This window comes from Medicago truncatula, chromosome 5 (genome assembly GCF_003473485.1).
Source record: "Medicago truncatula cultivar Jemalong A17 chromosome 5, MtrunA17r5.0-ANR, whole genome shotgun sequence".
In the NCBI taxonomy this organism is placed as follows: Eukaryota; Viridiplantae; Streptophyta; class Magnoliopsida; order Fabales; family Fabaceae; genus Medicago; species Medicago truncatula.
The window spans coordinates 38313043-38327298 of NC_053046.1; the positions used below are offsets into that span (position 1 = coordinate 38313043).

Here is a 14256-nt window from a genome sequence, read left to right on the forward strand (position 1 = left end):
TTGTTTATGATTGATTGAGATTATACAAAGTGTTAATCCTCTAACTTGAATTTAAAGAACAATGTAGGTGTATGATGATTATATTTTTCAATAATAATTTCAATCTTTGTATTAAAAAATAAAATAATTTAAATTATAATTTTTTTTAAGAATAATATTTTAATCACCAAATCTAGCGCAAGTGATTGGTGCTTAAGGTTGTGAGCATTGCAAACTCCCGAGTTCAATTCTTACCAATAACAAAAAAAATTGATGATATTTGTAAATGAATTGTAAGATATTTTTAATAAAAAAATAGTTTCAATGAATTATATAGAGTCAAATAAATATAACTCCGGTTTGTTTTTGCAATGAATGCAAGTCTACCGCGAGTATTTACTAAACAAAATGTAGCTTCTCCATTTTCACGTTAAATATGCATTGGGACGCGAGAAATGTCAGTCTACTGCTATTCCAAACAAGCAAATAGAAGATAATCAAATAAAAACGGTTGTTTATACGATTGAATCAATAAATTTTACTATTAAAGTAAATGAAACACGGTGAGACTTAATAATTCAACGGTAGAAAGTAAATTTGTGCGAAATGCAATATTAATTTATTTGTGCACATTAGACAATCATTTTTTTGCGCACAAAGTGCATGTTCCTTGATATAGTATTTTTGAATTTGCATAAAAAGTTGTTTGCATCATTTTCAAAAATCTATATCTTTCTATGACAAAAACTTCGTAATTCATAATTCACTATTCCAAGCCTAACATAGCTTATTCAATAGTTAAAATGTATTCTTAACCAATCAAATAACGTTCTCCAATTTTAGTTCTTGAATGCAGTTGACATTCTTCACCACATCTGGTTAAATGTTTGTATGAGCAAATGAAATTTGTCTAAACAAAAAGAAAAAACTGATTCTTGTTACCCAAGTATTGTATTAAATGAATTAATATAGGGCACTATGTGCTTACACATGGCCAACAAGGAGATTCCAATGTGTACAAACTCTACACTATCCTCAATACTGAGTAACTGGTAAACTTGATGTCCTTTCTGCTGCAATATGTCGCAGGAGCAAAAAAATTACCGTCATATATTCTTCGTTGAAAGACCATTATGAATTTCCTCTTTTCACGTCTATATGTGTTCCTGATCTGGTAAAACCTGAAAATATAGAACATTCATTAAATATTAATGCATACAAAATCCATATAGGTGTCACAAATTTGTAAAGCCCGTCGACACCGGCCAAAAGAATCAAACCTTATCTCCAACCTGAGCCCAAATTTGTGTGCAACCATCGACCTTTAAGATGCATATGAACATTATGATTTCATTAATATTGGCATCTTTTGCATTGCCATTCACTTGTATCCAAGTTTTGAAGTGGTGTAATCTATAATAACTGCAGAGCTATTTCATAGCTACAGATGCAGAGACAGCTGCTGCCTCAGTTATTAGGGAAATAGGTTGGCAACCCTGGAGGCAAGCGCCTATATCAAATGGAAACAACTTGGAACCGTCAAATATAAGATTAACACCAGGAAGGATTGTCTCTTTACTATCGTTTTCTTCTGCTTCAGTTTTCGTTGTATCCGCTTGAGTTGCTTCTTTAACAGCCGTTGTGGCAACTTCATCATCTGTAGTTAACGAGTATGATCTGCATGTACCATTCAATATAATACACTTCCTGAGACTTGGGATAATTAGGAGATAAAAAATACGAGCCTTATAAAAAACAATCCTTCTGGTTTATGTTTGTCACTATAATGCTAAAAGAATTTTATGTAATGAATCTTATTGAATTAATAGAAGCTCGGCAACAAACCTAAGAATACTGCCATCAAAGCTCAACACTTCAGTTTGACTGCGCTGCCGGGTAGCAAGTTTTAACCTCTGATGGACACTTGATGCCCCTGAAATGGGACTAGAAGGATCTAGAAGTGGATTCCACCTTCCACTGGCATGGTTCTGAAGCTTCCCGAAAGACTCCTTTGTTGGCTGTTTCTGGTAAAGAAGCTTTGCAGTGAAACCTGTTGATTGGTACTCAGCACAAATGTCATGCAACTTCTTCCTTAAGTTTTGCATCGCATCTTGGTGTCCAACAAATGACCCAGACTGAAGCATCTCCGATGAAACTATCCTTCTACATATATTACTGCACAAGGTTGGACTAAATAGTGGCATCCCAAATTCCAAGCTCAACGGAACCCATTCATACTTCATTTCAGAAGATAACTGACCCGTTTCTTTTCCAATAAATAATCTCAATAGCCGAATATAACCAACTGTCCACAGTTCCATCTTGTCGGCCAAATTCTCCAACAGAGAATTCAGATTTGAATTTTCCTCTTTACAAAGTCCTAACTCTTCTCCTACAGAGGCAATAGTCCCATCTGCATTCTTTACGGGTAAAGGGATATCCAAAGTAGCTGCTTTTCCAGATTTATTAAGATCGTACTTACTGAGAGGCAGTACCAACACCGCAGAATGTTTAAGAAGTGAATTTAAACAATGTAAGAGTACACTTCCCTTGACTAAATTTCCTTCAAATTTCTTTCCAAGCCCTCCTACCGTGTTACTGTCCCAAGACCATATAAGGGCTTTCTCACAACCAGCTAATGGAGCAGGAAGAGAGCGCATACACTGTCCTTTCATCAGAACAACTGACAGAGGCCCACTAGCTGCCGTTGAATATAATACTAATTTCATCCAAGGACTCATAGAAGAATATGTGGGAGGACCAAAATGAACTGGACCTGTAGGTCTTGGAAGAATTGAGGAATGGGAAAGAGGCACTATGGACACAAGTATATCATAGTCGCGAATAAACAAACGGTTAAGTGTTGCTGGTGCAAGAGAAGCCAAGCTTTCAGACCGGAGAATGTCTACACGATATTTCTTTTTCTTTTGCATTTCTGTTCCAACATCTGAACCTTCCACTTCTACTAGTTTATCATCGGTATGTAAATGTGTATCTGACTTATCGACATGCTGAGCGTGATTAATGCCATCTTCCGAAGTATTAGAATGGACTCCATCATCCATACTACTAGGAATATGTTCTGATGAATCAGAAGCCTCTGCTACATTCTTCTCTGATTCAAAATTTTCTAAATCATCAGTTTTTATTACAGCTTCGTTATCAGCAGACTTTCTTGATCTGTCGGCCACAGAGGTTTCAGGCTCAGCTATCACAGAACATGAATTATCATTGCTTGAGGTAGTGGCACCTAGTTTATCTATATCTTCCACTTCTTTTTTATCAGCAGGTAATCCACCCGAATGCAGACACTCTAACACACAACGCAGACTATATGCATGATTTGCAAATTCTTGTAGCTCTCCCTCAAATGTTGCACCCTCCAGGGTGCTAAGATCCTTGCAAAGATCAGCAATGCTGGCATGACCCAATTTCCCCGCTTCGTAGAGTGTAACGGCATGAGTTTTCAGGCCTGACAAAGTTCAACAAGTAGGTTGATCTTGATAAAACATACAAACCAATCTCAACCAAAGGACAATATTGAACCCTGATTGTTCCAAGTCAAGCAGGGTAGACTCACTTAAGGGAAGTACCTCTCCTACCAGTACCTATTTTTCTCATTCGCAGGACATCATTGAAACATTGTTCAAGAGAAACCAAGCACTTTACCACTTCAACCAACAGAAATAGTAGATTGGTATTTTACTTTAGCATCCAGAAAGTCCAAAAAAGTGAAGTGGGAGAAAATGGAAACCTATATAGGTTTACTAGCCCAACACATAATTATTAAAGTTAAGTTTCTACCTTGATTTTTCTTGTCAGATACTTGCATTAAATATTACAATACATGCCCTAGCTGACAGTCATACCATATCTCTTATTCCTGCTGAAATGGATTCACATGACTGATTTTCTATGCTATCTTAGAGCACATTAACGGAAAGTCATGAGCACCCTTAATATGGATTACTCACAACTTTCTATGTCAGCACAAATTGACATAATTCTGAGAACTATACCAAATGAATTTAAGCTTCAAGAAAGGAGGAGCAAAAGATCTATACCTGGTGAAACCGATCCCATCATAAGATAGGACGTAATATTAGCGTCAACTATGAAAGCGACACGAGTAAAGGCAGAACGTGGACCATTGTTTCCTGAAGCTGAAACATCCCCTTGATGAGTGGAGTCATTGTCAATAAACATATTTTCAGAACCCTGACTAGCAACAGAAGCATCATCGTCACTGACTGTACTTCTAGGCGACATTGGTATACTTGAATCTCCAAGAATAGATTCTGGATCAATCACTTTTGTCGCCCATCCCAAACGACACACAAAAGAAGCAGCAGACTGTAATTGTAACAATTCAGCCTGTAGGGTTGTTGCCAGCTCACGAACAGTTGCATTTTCATTTGAGACTACAAAAACTGCATACAACAGCCTGAAAACAAAAGGTCCGTAATTACTTGAACAATATGGAAACATAAAGTTTAAACAAAAATGATGTAAACACAGACTGAAACAGCTGTTTTACTCTTCAATAGGATCTTCATAAGACTGCTCCCTGTTGGAAACAAAACCTTCAAGCCTGGAAACTGAGCCACCATAAATACAAATATTATTGAAATTACTTAAAGAGAAGGCTTTTGAAAATGGTGTTTTACATGCTACTATATCTACATCTTCCTTTCATTATTTTTTATCTTTAAGTATCCACTTATGATTTTGTAACCAAATAAGTCATGCTCTTTGATAAACTCAAGAGCTTATTGTCAATCCAGTTGGATCTGACCAACTGATAAGTCATGATAAGCCATGCTCTGATAGCTGAGCCTGAAAAGTTCCATCAATTTAGATCAAAACACAACTGATTCTGTCCTACTTATTTAAATTATGAAGCTTCCAACAAAAACTCAGGAATTATACTTTTGATAAAGAAGCTACCAAAGCAATGCCTATTAAGTTAAAATATATAGAACAAACCATAATCGGAATACACCTTTAAACCGATCATCAGGATATAAAGGAACTTCAAAATAGATAAGCCCTCGTCTGCAAAGACCCCTTACGATATCAGGATCAAACATGACGAATGATTTTGCTTCCTCCTTACAGACTTTGTCTACAGTGGCCGTTTCCTCGTTTGATAGTTTCTATTAAAGGTGAAAATAAATAGACAACAATGTAAGAGTAAATAATTGCTAGCATTTTGCCAAATGTTATTTCTCACGGCCAATGAGCCATAAAATTCGTAAATCCTTCGCTATTTTATAAGGGTGAAGGACATACCCCACCTTAAATTCCTCCAAGGTAAAGTTCACAAGACAAACTCCCCACCAGGGTTCAATTGGAAAATCCACAGGCTGAGTTGGCAAAAGTTCTTTTGCTATTGACTTGTTCAGTTTCCACATTATTTTCTGCATATTCCCAAAAGAACATTGGCAGGTGAGTAAGAAAAATATAAGTTGCCAGCATACTTTGAGCATAATGATATATCCGAGATTAGTTGAGTATATTATCCAAAACCAAATCATTGTCCTGAGTAAGGGACATCAAAGTTGCTGAACTTGTAAACTCAAATTGCTGAGGATAATGATTGGAAAAGAATAAATCACCTATTTTATCTCTAAGTAATGTCATAGAGAATATATAATACTACAAGCATTTGTCTGTCTTACAAGGATCCTAACCATAAATTATTGCTTTTCTACATCGACTTCAATGGCACGTCATTTTATACAACAATGGTTCATTGAATTTTACTTTTTACCTATTGAACAGAATCCTAGAAAGTAACATTTAAACAAGGATTGCTACAGGTAAATATGCATACAATAGCATATATGCAATTCAAGTATTAAATATACTTCTCTATGTAACCTACAGGAAAAATCTATGCTGTACCTTAGATCTGCACTTATTCATTATATCAATAAACTCATTTCTCCCAATTCCAGTAAGCCTTAAAGCGTCTGCAGCACTAAAATTTGGGATGCTGTCATAAGGTTGCTCTGCAAATAATCAAACAAACATTTACTATTCAACATACGGAGTATTATTTAGTTAAGGCAGATTAAGAAACAAGTGAAAAGGAAGGTAACTTTAGTTTAACATGAAGGTATTTCGTGGTATATGAAACAAAAGTTGGGCACAATCTTCATGCATAGAACTAATTCAATTGGAATTTTAATAAGCGAGCAGCATAGTTACCATTTTTCATTACTTCAAAAATCATATCACAGTAATATCTGAAAGGTGATACTCTCATTACACGACAAACATATTCTGCCAGATGATAAGGAAATAGCTGCAAGTGACAACAAGGACATTAAATGCAGATGTCCTACAGAAAAAGCAAAAGATGAGAGCATTGGCCAAAATCAGAAAAGACTGGATATATCTGGACTCTAGAGTTCTTAAATACTAAGTATAAAGATGAAAAAAATTCTCTCTTTTTCTTTAAATAAAATCACAAGGTAACTAGATCAAATTAGCTATTAAAAAGTGACCTCAGTGCTAAAGAAACTAAGATATCCTCTAATTGCAACACCGTACTTTTGATTTTCGAAGCATAATATAAAATTCAATCCTCTCCACAAAATTCTATCATTGCTTTCTGATAACTTAAGAGCAAAGGCATTTAAAGATTTGTAACAATGTTTGATATATATAAGTTCAAATTTCAGGAGTCAAACAGAGTACCGGAGAATAAAGCACATACAGCTAGATTCTTCCGCAAGTAGCGCATCATATTTTCATAATACTCGCTTTCTTTACAAAATGTATGAGCAAAACAACTATTCCATTGAAGTCTCTTCTTTATGCAGTATTCAATTATCCTGGATAAAATACCCATGGTCAGCAATAGAAGTATTAAATTATGAATTTACCCAAAAAAAAAAGACATGTCATTCAAGAAATTGACACATGATCCTTGAAATGAATGAAGTGTATCACCTTATGGAAACCTCATTAAAAGAAGGGAAAAAAACTCACAAATGAGAATCATCTAAAATCAAAACCTACTGTTTATTATATGGATTTTCTGGCTAAATGCGCTACAGCCTTTGAAACCAAAAACCTTCCTCGTTCCTGTGCAAATTTAATCTATTATGCCATTGAAATGTATGCTTCGCTCTAAACAACTATCAAACACATTAAAAACTCAAGTTTTAAACTGTTTCTATAAGCCATCCTCTCAAACCTACTGAAATAGGTTAAAATAGCTTAAGAACATGTCTCTCTCAAACACTTACACAGGTGTTTGTACCAGAAGATAAGCTCAAATAAACTGCAAATAAGCTCTTTCCAGTTAAGCAGAGCTTATTTAAGCTTTCTTAATGATAAAGTATTTATGAGCACTGTTGAATTACTTAGTGATTATTGTGTACTTCGTGTATGTTTGGTTCCATTTGTAGAGGAGCCAAAATTGATTCTAGAGGTGTAGCATTATTTTTGTCATGTTTAGTTGCTCTTGACTATAATTGATTTTGACTCCAGAAATGATTCTAACTTAAACCTATAAATTGAAGCTTTTGATCTAGAATTGATCTTTACACTTAAATTTATTCTTTTACTCACTTTTATATGAATGTATGTAAATATAAATCACTTTACTTACTTGCAACTCACTTTTAGACTCGGAATCCACTATACAAAATCAATTTTTGTTACCATAGAAGCAAACACACACGTAATTAAATCAGATTAGTTCTTATTTATAATTAGCAAATATTAACCATAAGAGGTAATGAAGGAAATCAGTATTTGTTACCTTGCCATCCATTCTTCCTTTGAATGAACCGTTTGATGAAGTCGTCTAGGAAGATTTTCCCATTGGCATTCCTCCTTAATCGCTTTTTCCAACAACTGTTCTTCAACCGTCGCTGGAGCACGCTGCATTTTCCACCACTCATTCAACAACACCACAGTACCTACAAAAAAAAAAAAAAACGAAATTCATCTGTGATTAATCTAAGTTGGATTGATTAATGAGATAATTGTTGATTACGCACAGAGATACAACAATTATTATATAATGTAACTGATTATTGTAACTAACTATTACATCTTATAACATATTAGAACCTTGGAATTCAAGATACAATCCGCGATGGCCCAATCTGGAAACGGTAAACAGAAATGAAGGATTGAATTGAAGTGATTGGATTTCACGTGAATTGATTGATGGTATACGTGATTAGCGTTGAGACTGAAGCAATGGTGTGAGTGGGAATGTGGATGAGAGAAATGGCGAGAGTGTTGGATTAAGCTTCATCATGGTTTGGAAATTGTAATGGAAAGTTAACAAACACATACAGAGAATTCGTTTGTTCTTCTTTTCTTTATTTGCATGAGAGCGATCGATCTCAACAAAAAGATGATCCTAGTTGCATGGCATTTGCCTCAATTCATTGTAATAAAAATTATGTTTATGTTTATACTAGACATACAAAATAGGAACATGGTCCAGATTTCCTTAATTATAAAACCATTTTTAAAAAAAGTCATGTCCCTAAATATAAGACTATCGACGAATTTCTACATGCATTTATTACTTTTTTCCAATTATATCCGTGTGGTTAGTATTCGGTAATTACCTAATAAATTTAGTATTAGTAACACATTTTTCAGACAAATTTATTTCTCTAACATAAGATTCAAAAGGGTGGGATTTAAAAGGGTGAGAAACAAAGGATTTTTCAACATAAGATTTTAGAGGGCAATTTCAAGCAGCTACAATGAAGCACAATTTATATGTGAGACAAGATGGCAAATGATGTTAGAAAGCATAAAAAAAGACGTTGGGAGATTCAGGACGCTTTAGACCTATGAGTAAAAAAATCTTGTGGTGGAATGAAAGTGTTTAAAGTAAAGTGAGAATCAAAAGAGAATGTTTTAAGGACTGATCAAGGTGTAAAAAGGCTTAAACTTGGAAAAATTACAAGATGACTAAGAAAGACTAAGACGGCAGTGAGTGGGGCAAGAGCACAAGCTTTTGAAGGATTATACTTATACCAATTCTTATGCACCAAGAAGGGAGAAAATCTATATGTAAGCTTGCTACGGGAAAGGAAAGAAAGACAAGAGATTTGGATAAGTGGAGTGCAATAGAGATGAAGAGAGTCAAATTTTGGTCCAGGAAAGGGATATAAAAGATGAATGGAAGAAGTATTTCCACAAACTATTTAATGAAGGATATGAGATCTTACCGAACTCAAACAGACTAGACACAAGAGAGGAGGATTGAAACTATAACAATTATCATCGGATTTAAGAACATGGGGTAAATATTTTTTTTTGAAAAGGATGAGTAACGGTAAGGCAACTGTGTCTGATAACATTCCTATTAAACCGTGGAAAATTTTGGAGACAAAGGTATTTTGTGGCTCACCAAACTTTTTAACAAAATTATGAAGTCAACGCGATTGTGGGATGAGTGGAGAAAAAAAATACTTTGATTATAATATACAAGAACGAAAGGATATACAAAACTGTGCAAATTACAGGGAGTTAAACTTATGATTCATACCATGAAGTTATGGAAAAAAAAGTGATTGAATGAAGACTAAGAAAAGAGACTCAAGTTATTGTTAATCAAATTGGTTTTATGCTTGAGATGTCGACCATAGAAGTGATCTACTTACTACAACGTATGAGGAGCGATAACGAATGGATAAAAAAGATGTGCACTTAGTTTTCATTGATTTGGAGAAACTGTATGATAGAGTTCCTAAAGAGATTTTGTGTAAAGTCCTAGAGAAGAATTTTTTTAGGATTGCTTGTATTCAAGCTATCAAAGATATGTATGAAGGGGTTAACCTAGTGTAAGGACGCAAAATGGACCATCAATAGTTTTCTCATAACAATAAGATTACACCAAGAATCAATCATAAGCCCTTATCTTCTTACTTTAGTTTTGGATGTATTTATAGAATACATTCAATAGCTAGTATCGAGACATATGCTTTTTGTAGATGAGGTAGTCCTGTTTTGAGAGTCAAGGGACGAATTGAACGAGATGTTGGAGAATTGGAGACAAGTCTTAGAAGCGTAAGATTTTCATCTGAGCAGAAGCAAGATAGAGTATATGGAATGTAATTTCAGCAAAAATGTGAAGTATTTCTACCTTAGAGGTGAAAGTTGGAGATCAAATCATACAACAAGTTACATTGTTTAAATAGCTTGAGTCCATATTGCAAAAGAACGAATCAATAGAAGCCGATGTAAATCGTCAAATCCAAGCTCGATGGTTGCAATGAAGAAGTGCCGTGAGTGTTTTATGTGAAATGAAAGTACCACTCAAGTTAAAGGAGAAATTTCATTGGACAAGTGTAAGACCGACAATGTTATATGAATAGAGTGTTGGACGGTGAAGACCCAACACGAGAATACAATCAGTGTATCGGAGACCAGGATGTTGCGTTTGGTGTGTTGAAAGACTAGATGAAATCATATTAGAAATGAAAAAATTAAAGAGAGTCGGGGTAGCACCTATAGTTGAAAAGATGATGGAAAATAGGCTTAAGTCATTTGAGTTTGTTGAGAGAAGACCTATATATTATGTAGTAAGGAGAGTAGAGCACATAAAATATAGTCAGAATCCTAGATGCAAATGAGGTTAGAAAAACTATTTAGAGAAACGATTAGGAAATACTTAAAGATCAACGAGTTGGACCAAATTCGTCACCCACTTCTTTGTATGGGAGTTCCCATGTAATTATTATAGTTGTAGCTCTTTTGTGCCTCTTTGCTAGGCGCAAAATGTGACATTGTACATTGTTAAGTGTTTCACTTTCAGCACGCCTTGTGCAGAGTGAATCACTTTTGGTTTAATATTATATTCCATTTTGATTTGTTAAAAAAAAAAAAACAAAGAGTTGGACCAAATTAAGTATAGTTTATGATAGAATATAATGACGTAATTTGGTCCATATACTCGACCATATTTAGTGAGATAAGACTTGATTGTTGTTGATAATGTTTCTCATAATGGTTAGAATTTAGAATCGTCATACCAGTTACTGTTTTTAATTTACGTGACAATTCAAAATGTTTTGTTCGGAGTTCAAATATATCAATTATTTAATAAATTTGAAAAAATAAAAGTTGTTTATAAATATTATCGGAGGGAGTATATATTTATAAATATATAGAAAACAAACTTTAAAATATTAATAATATCATTTTTTTGTAGTGTCTAAAATTCGAACCCCAAACTCTACATATATTATCCATTATCTCTGATAACCAAGCTCACAAGAACATTGATAATATCATTGAGTGAATTATTTACTCTTTTTTTTTTTTTTTTTTTTGATAAAAACATTTGTCTAATTTTTTATCGACATATCGTGCTTCGCGTGGTAATATTTTTTTTTAAGAGTACAGACGGCAGTCAAATCAGCTCAGCACCGTTGTCCGTCGATATGTACCAAAAAATATATATTTATATTTAAATAATAACCATACGTTGCACGCGTTAATATTATTGTATACTCTATTGATTATTTATATACGCTAAAGTAGCATTTTAGAGAGACTGTAGAAGACTAACACAAACCATGGCAGTTCACTCTACTTCAAAGCTGAACCTCACTTTATGTTTATCATCAATCCTTTTGTTACTTTCTTTTTCTCATGCACAAGCTGAATCTCACTCTCTTAAATACTGTGGTAATTAACTAAACTACCTTTACTTTACTCTTTCTTTAATATCATGATGATTTTGTTTTAACATTCATTCATTATTGCTGTCTTATATATATCCAATGTTTATGAGCTTCCTAAATATGAGGTTAATTGTATATACAATACAATTACAACCGAAGACTATGGGTCAAAGGTTGTTGTTAATCTTTGATGGCTGACTTAATTAGAAAGTGGAATGGGGTTTCTGTTTAATTTTTTGTTTTAAATAAATTTATTTATTTTTACCCTTTCTTTCTCTTATAATGGTCTGTTTGTTTGTTTGTTTGTTTTGTTTTGAAAACTCGATATCTGACCCAAAGACCGACTAATCAGTTGATGTTGCACTTACATTATGAAACTCTAAAATGCTTTGTTTTTAAAGTAAAATGGATTTTCCCATTTGGTGCTTTGGTAATATTGATGTGTGAGCTTTGGTGGTTACACTAACTACTAGCTAACTTTCGAATCTTTGATTTTGATCTCATTTTTTTCCTATGTTTGTAAAACTATTTGTCTATTGATATCGATCTCAATGTTATTTACTATGTTTGTTAACATATTTGTCTATGCAGAAAAGAGTCCAACTATTGATTTTGTTTTTAAGATAGATCAATTCGTATATCCAATGTTTTTCAGCTTCCTATATGATCAGGTTAATTTTAACTTGCAATTAGGGAGATACAATAGTAATAGATCCGAAACATAAAACTAGGGGTCAAAGGGTGTTCGGTGAATTTGAACTAGAATCATTTAAATCTTTGTTGGCTTAATAAGAAGTGGAGGAGTTAACTGAACTAAAATGGAATGCAGTTTCTGTGTGATTTTTAATGTAAATTTATTTATTTGATTATTTATAGGTTTTTTTTTTTTGTAAATATGCTACTGTGCTGTAAGTAATGAGTCATACATTGCAGAGCCTCACCTGATAAGTGGGATTTACAGGTCTAGAACATGTTTTCATCCAACGAACTGGTTTTTTAGGATAAACTCTCCTTTTGGGTTGATGCGGCTTTTAATTACAGGCCAACTTCACTGAAAGATACCCATGAAAGGTTCTAACTAGTGTAGCGTTTGGATATAGAACTTTAGACTTATAGTGAAGTGTTGTGGAGTGATTTCATTGAGACGTTTAAACCTAGGAGATTTTTCTGTTTGGACAGTCTTTCGAGATGCGTTCCACCTTTGAACCTATGCTTTAACTATGAAGTATTTTAGTAAATTTCCGACTTTCATTATCAAACTCTAAAATACTGAGTTCTTAAAGTAAAATTTTAAGCTACATATGGACCTCAGAACGTGTGAAATGTAATGTGCGAGCTTTGGTGTTGGTACCAACAGCTAGCTAACTTTGATAACATTTTTCTTAGTTATATTTTTTGAACTATTTATCTATTGATTTGAGTTTTGTCCTATGCAGAAAAGGGTGCAAACTATGCAGTGCAGATCAGCAATGTAGAAATATTACCTAACCCTGTGGTCAGGGGAGAGCCATTCACCTTCAAAATCAAAGCTTATACTGGTCATACTTCTTTCCCTCCTTGAATTCTTTTCATGAACCAAAAAATGGCCATGTAACCTTTTGCTGTCGGATACTTTTGGAAGGAGGGTTGGTATTTGTACACCATCATCAGTACTTAATTGATATGGTATGTTTCTTTGATGCAGGTGAACCAATTCTTAGTGGTGATTTAATATATGAAATTTCATTTGCTGGGATAGAAGGACAACCTGCTATATTTCACCATGCTCTCAGTGAGGAAACACCACTTCCCGTTGCTCCAGGCCACTTTTTGCTCACTCACACCGAATTATTGCCTCCCGTCACTCCACCGGTAAGTTTCTCTTTTAGGTTCTAGCTTTAAATAAGGCAAGACGTATTGTGAAATTGATGTTCGTAACTAGAAAGTACTGATAATGACGATGGTATTCTGTTATCCGTGATCAAGAGAAATTGATTTTTCATCTTCATCCCCTGCTTGTACTGGCTTTATCTATACATGTAAGCTGTTGCAGCAAAGATTTTGTGGAATCACTTTTGTTGTCTTTATCTTCATTTAAAATTTTAGTTTTAGAAGGTTCTATCTGTAATTCTGTAAGAGTACTTCTTTACTAGATCAACGTTATTCTAACTTACTCAAACACCTTGGATTCTTAAGGGTAGTTTTGTTTTGGTCTTCAAGAATTTCCGATGTTATAGCATTACTGTCTTTCTCTAACATTTAATTAAGATAACTTGTTGAGTTCGTTTCCTAATATCTGTTATAATTGTGCTTCTTTTGCAGGGTACCTATAATGTGAAGCTGACATTTAAGGATCAGAACGACAAGCAGTTAACTTGTGTTGTCTTTCCCTTCACCATCGGTGCTAAATCTTCGGTATCTGCTATTTAGCTGTCTAGGACTAACTTAGATGTTACTTATGGTTTAGTTTTGAACCCATAAGTGAACTAGTGAAAGGCCATGCTACGGGCTATGAGTTACTGAAATGTTCTTTTACTTATAATAATAAATAATTTGCCCGAGCTGAATTTAACTGTCACACTTCATCTCTGCTATCATCTTTAATAAAGTTTAACCTTTAACA

The 14256-nt window shown here is 34.1% G+C and overlaps 2 protein-coding genes across 2 annotated transcripts; one reads left to right on the forward strand and one right to left on the reverse strand.

Moving 5' to 3' along the window:
- Nucleotides 1-816: 816 nt before the first annotated feature.
- Nucleotides 817-7903, reverse strand: LOC11429649 (protein FAM91A1). The gene is made up of 11 exons (XM_024784038.2): nucleotides 7757-7903; nucleotides 6704-6821; nucleotides 6193-6289; nucleotides 5887-5993; nucleotides 5277-5399; nucleotides 4982-5135; nucleotides 4517-4577; nucleotides 4044-4423; nucleotides 1825-3451; nucleotides 1260-1656; nucleotides 817-1160 (listed from the first exon to the last, which is right to left on the reverse strand). The coding sequence occupies exons 1-10, from the start codon at nucleotides 7882-7884 to the stop codon at nucleotides 1410-1412; spliced, it is 3042 nt and encodes a 1013-aa protein (XP_024639806.2). The 5' UTR covers nucleotides 7885-7903; the 3' UTR covers nucleotides 817-1160; nucleotides 1260-1409.
- A 3596-nt stretch (nucleotides 7904-11499) lies between these two features.
- On the forward strand, nucleotides 11500-14256 carry LOC11434684 (phosphatidylglycerol/phosphatidylinositol transfer protein). Its single transcript, XM_003616887.4, has 4 exons — nucleotides 11500-11658; nucleotides 13091-13192; nucleotides 13339-13505; nucleotides 13956-14256. The coding sequence occupies exons 1-4, from the start codon at nucleotides 11547-11549 to the stop codon at nucleotides 14061-14063; spliced, it is 489 nt and encodes a 162-aa protein (XP_003616935.1). The 5' UTR covers nucleotides 11500-11546; the 3' UTR covers nucleotides 14064-14256.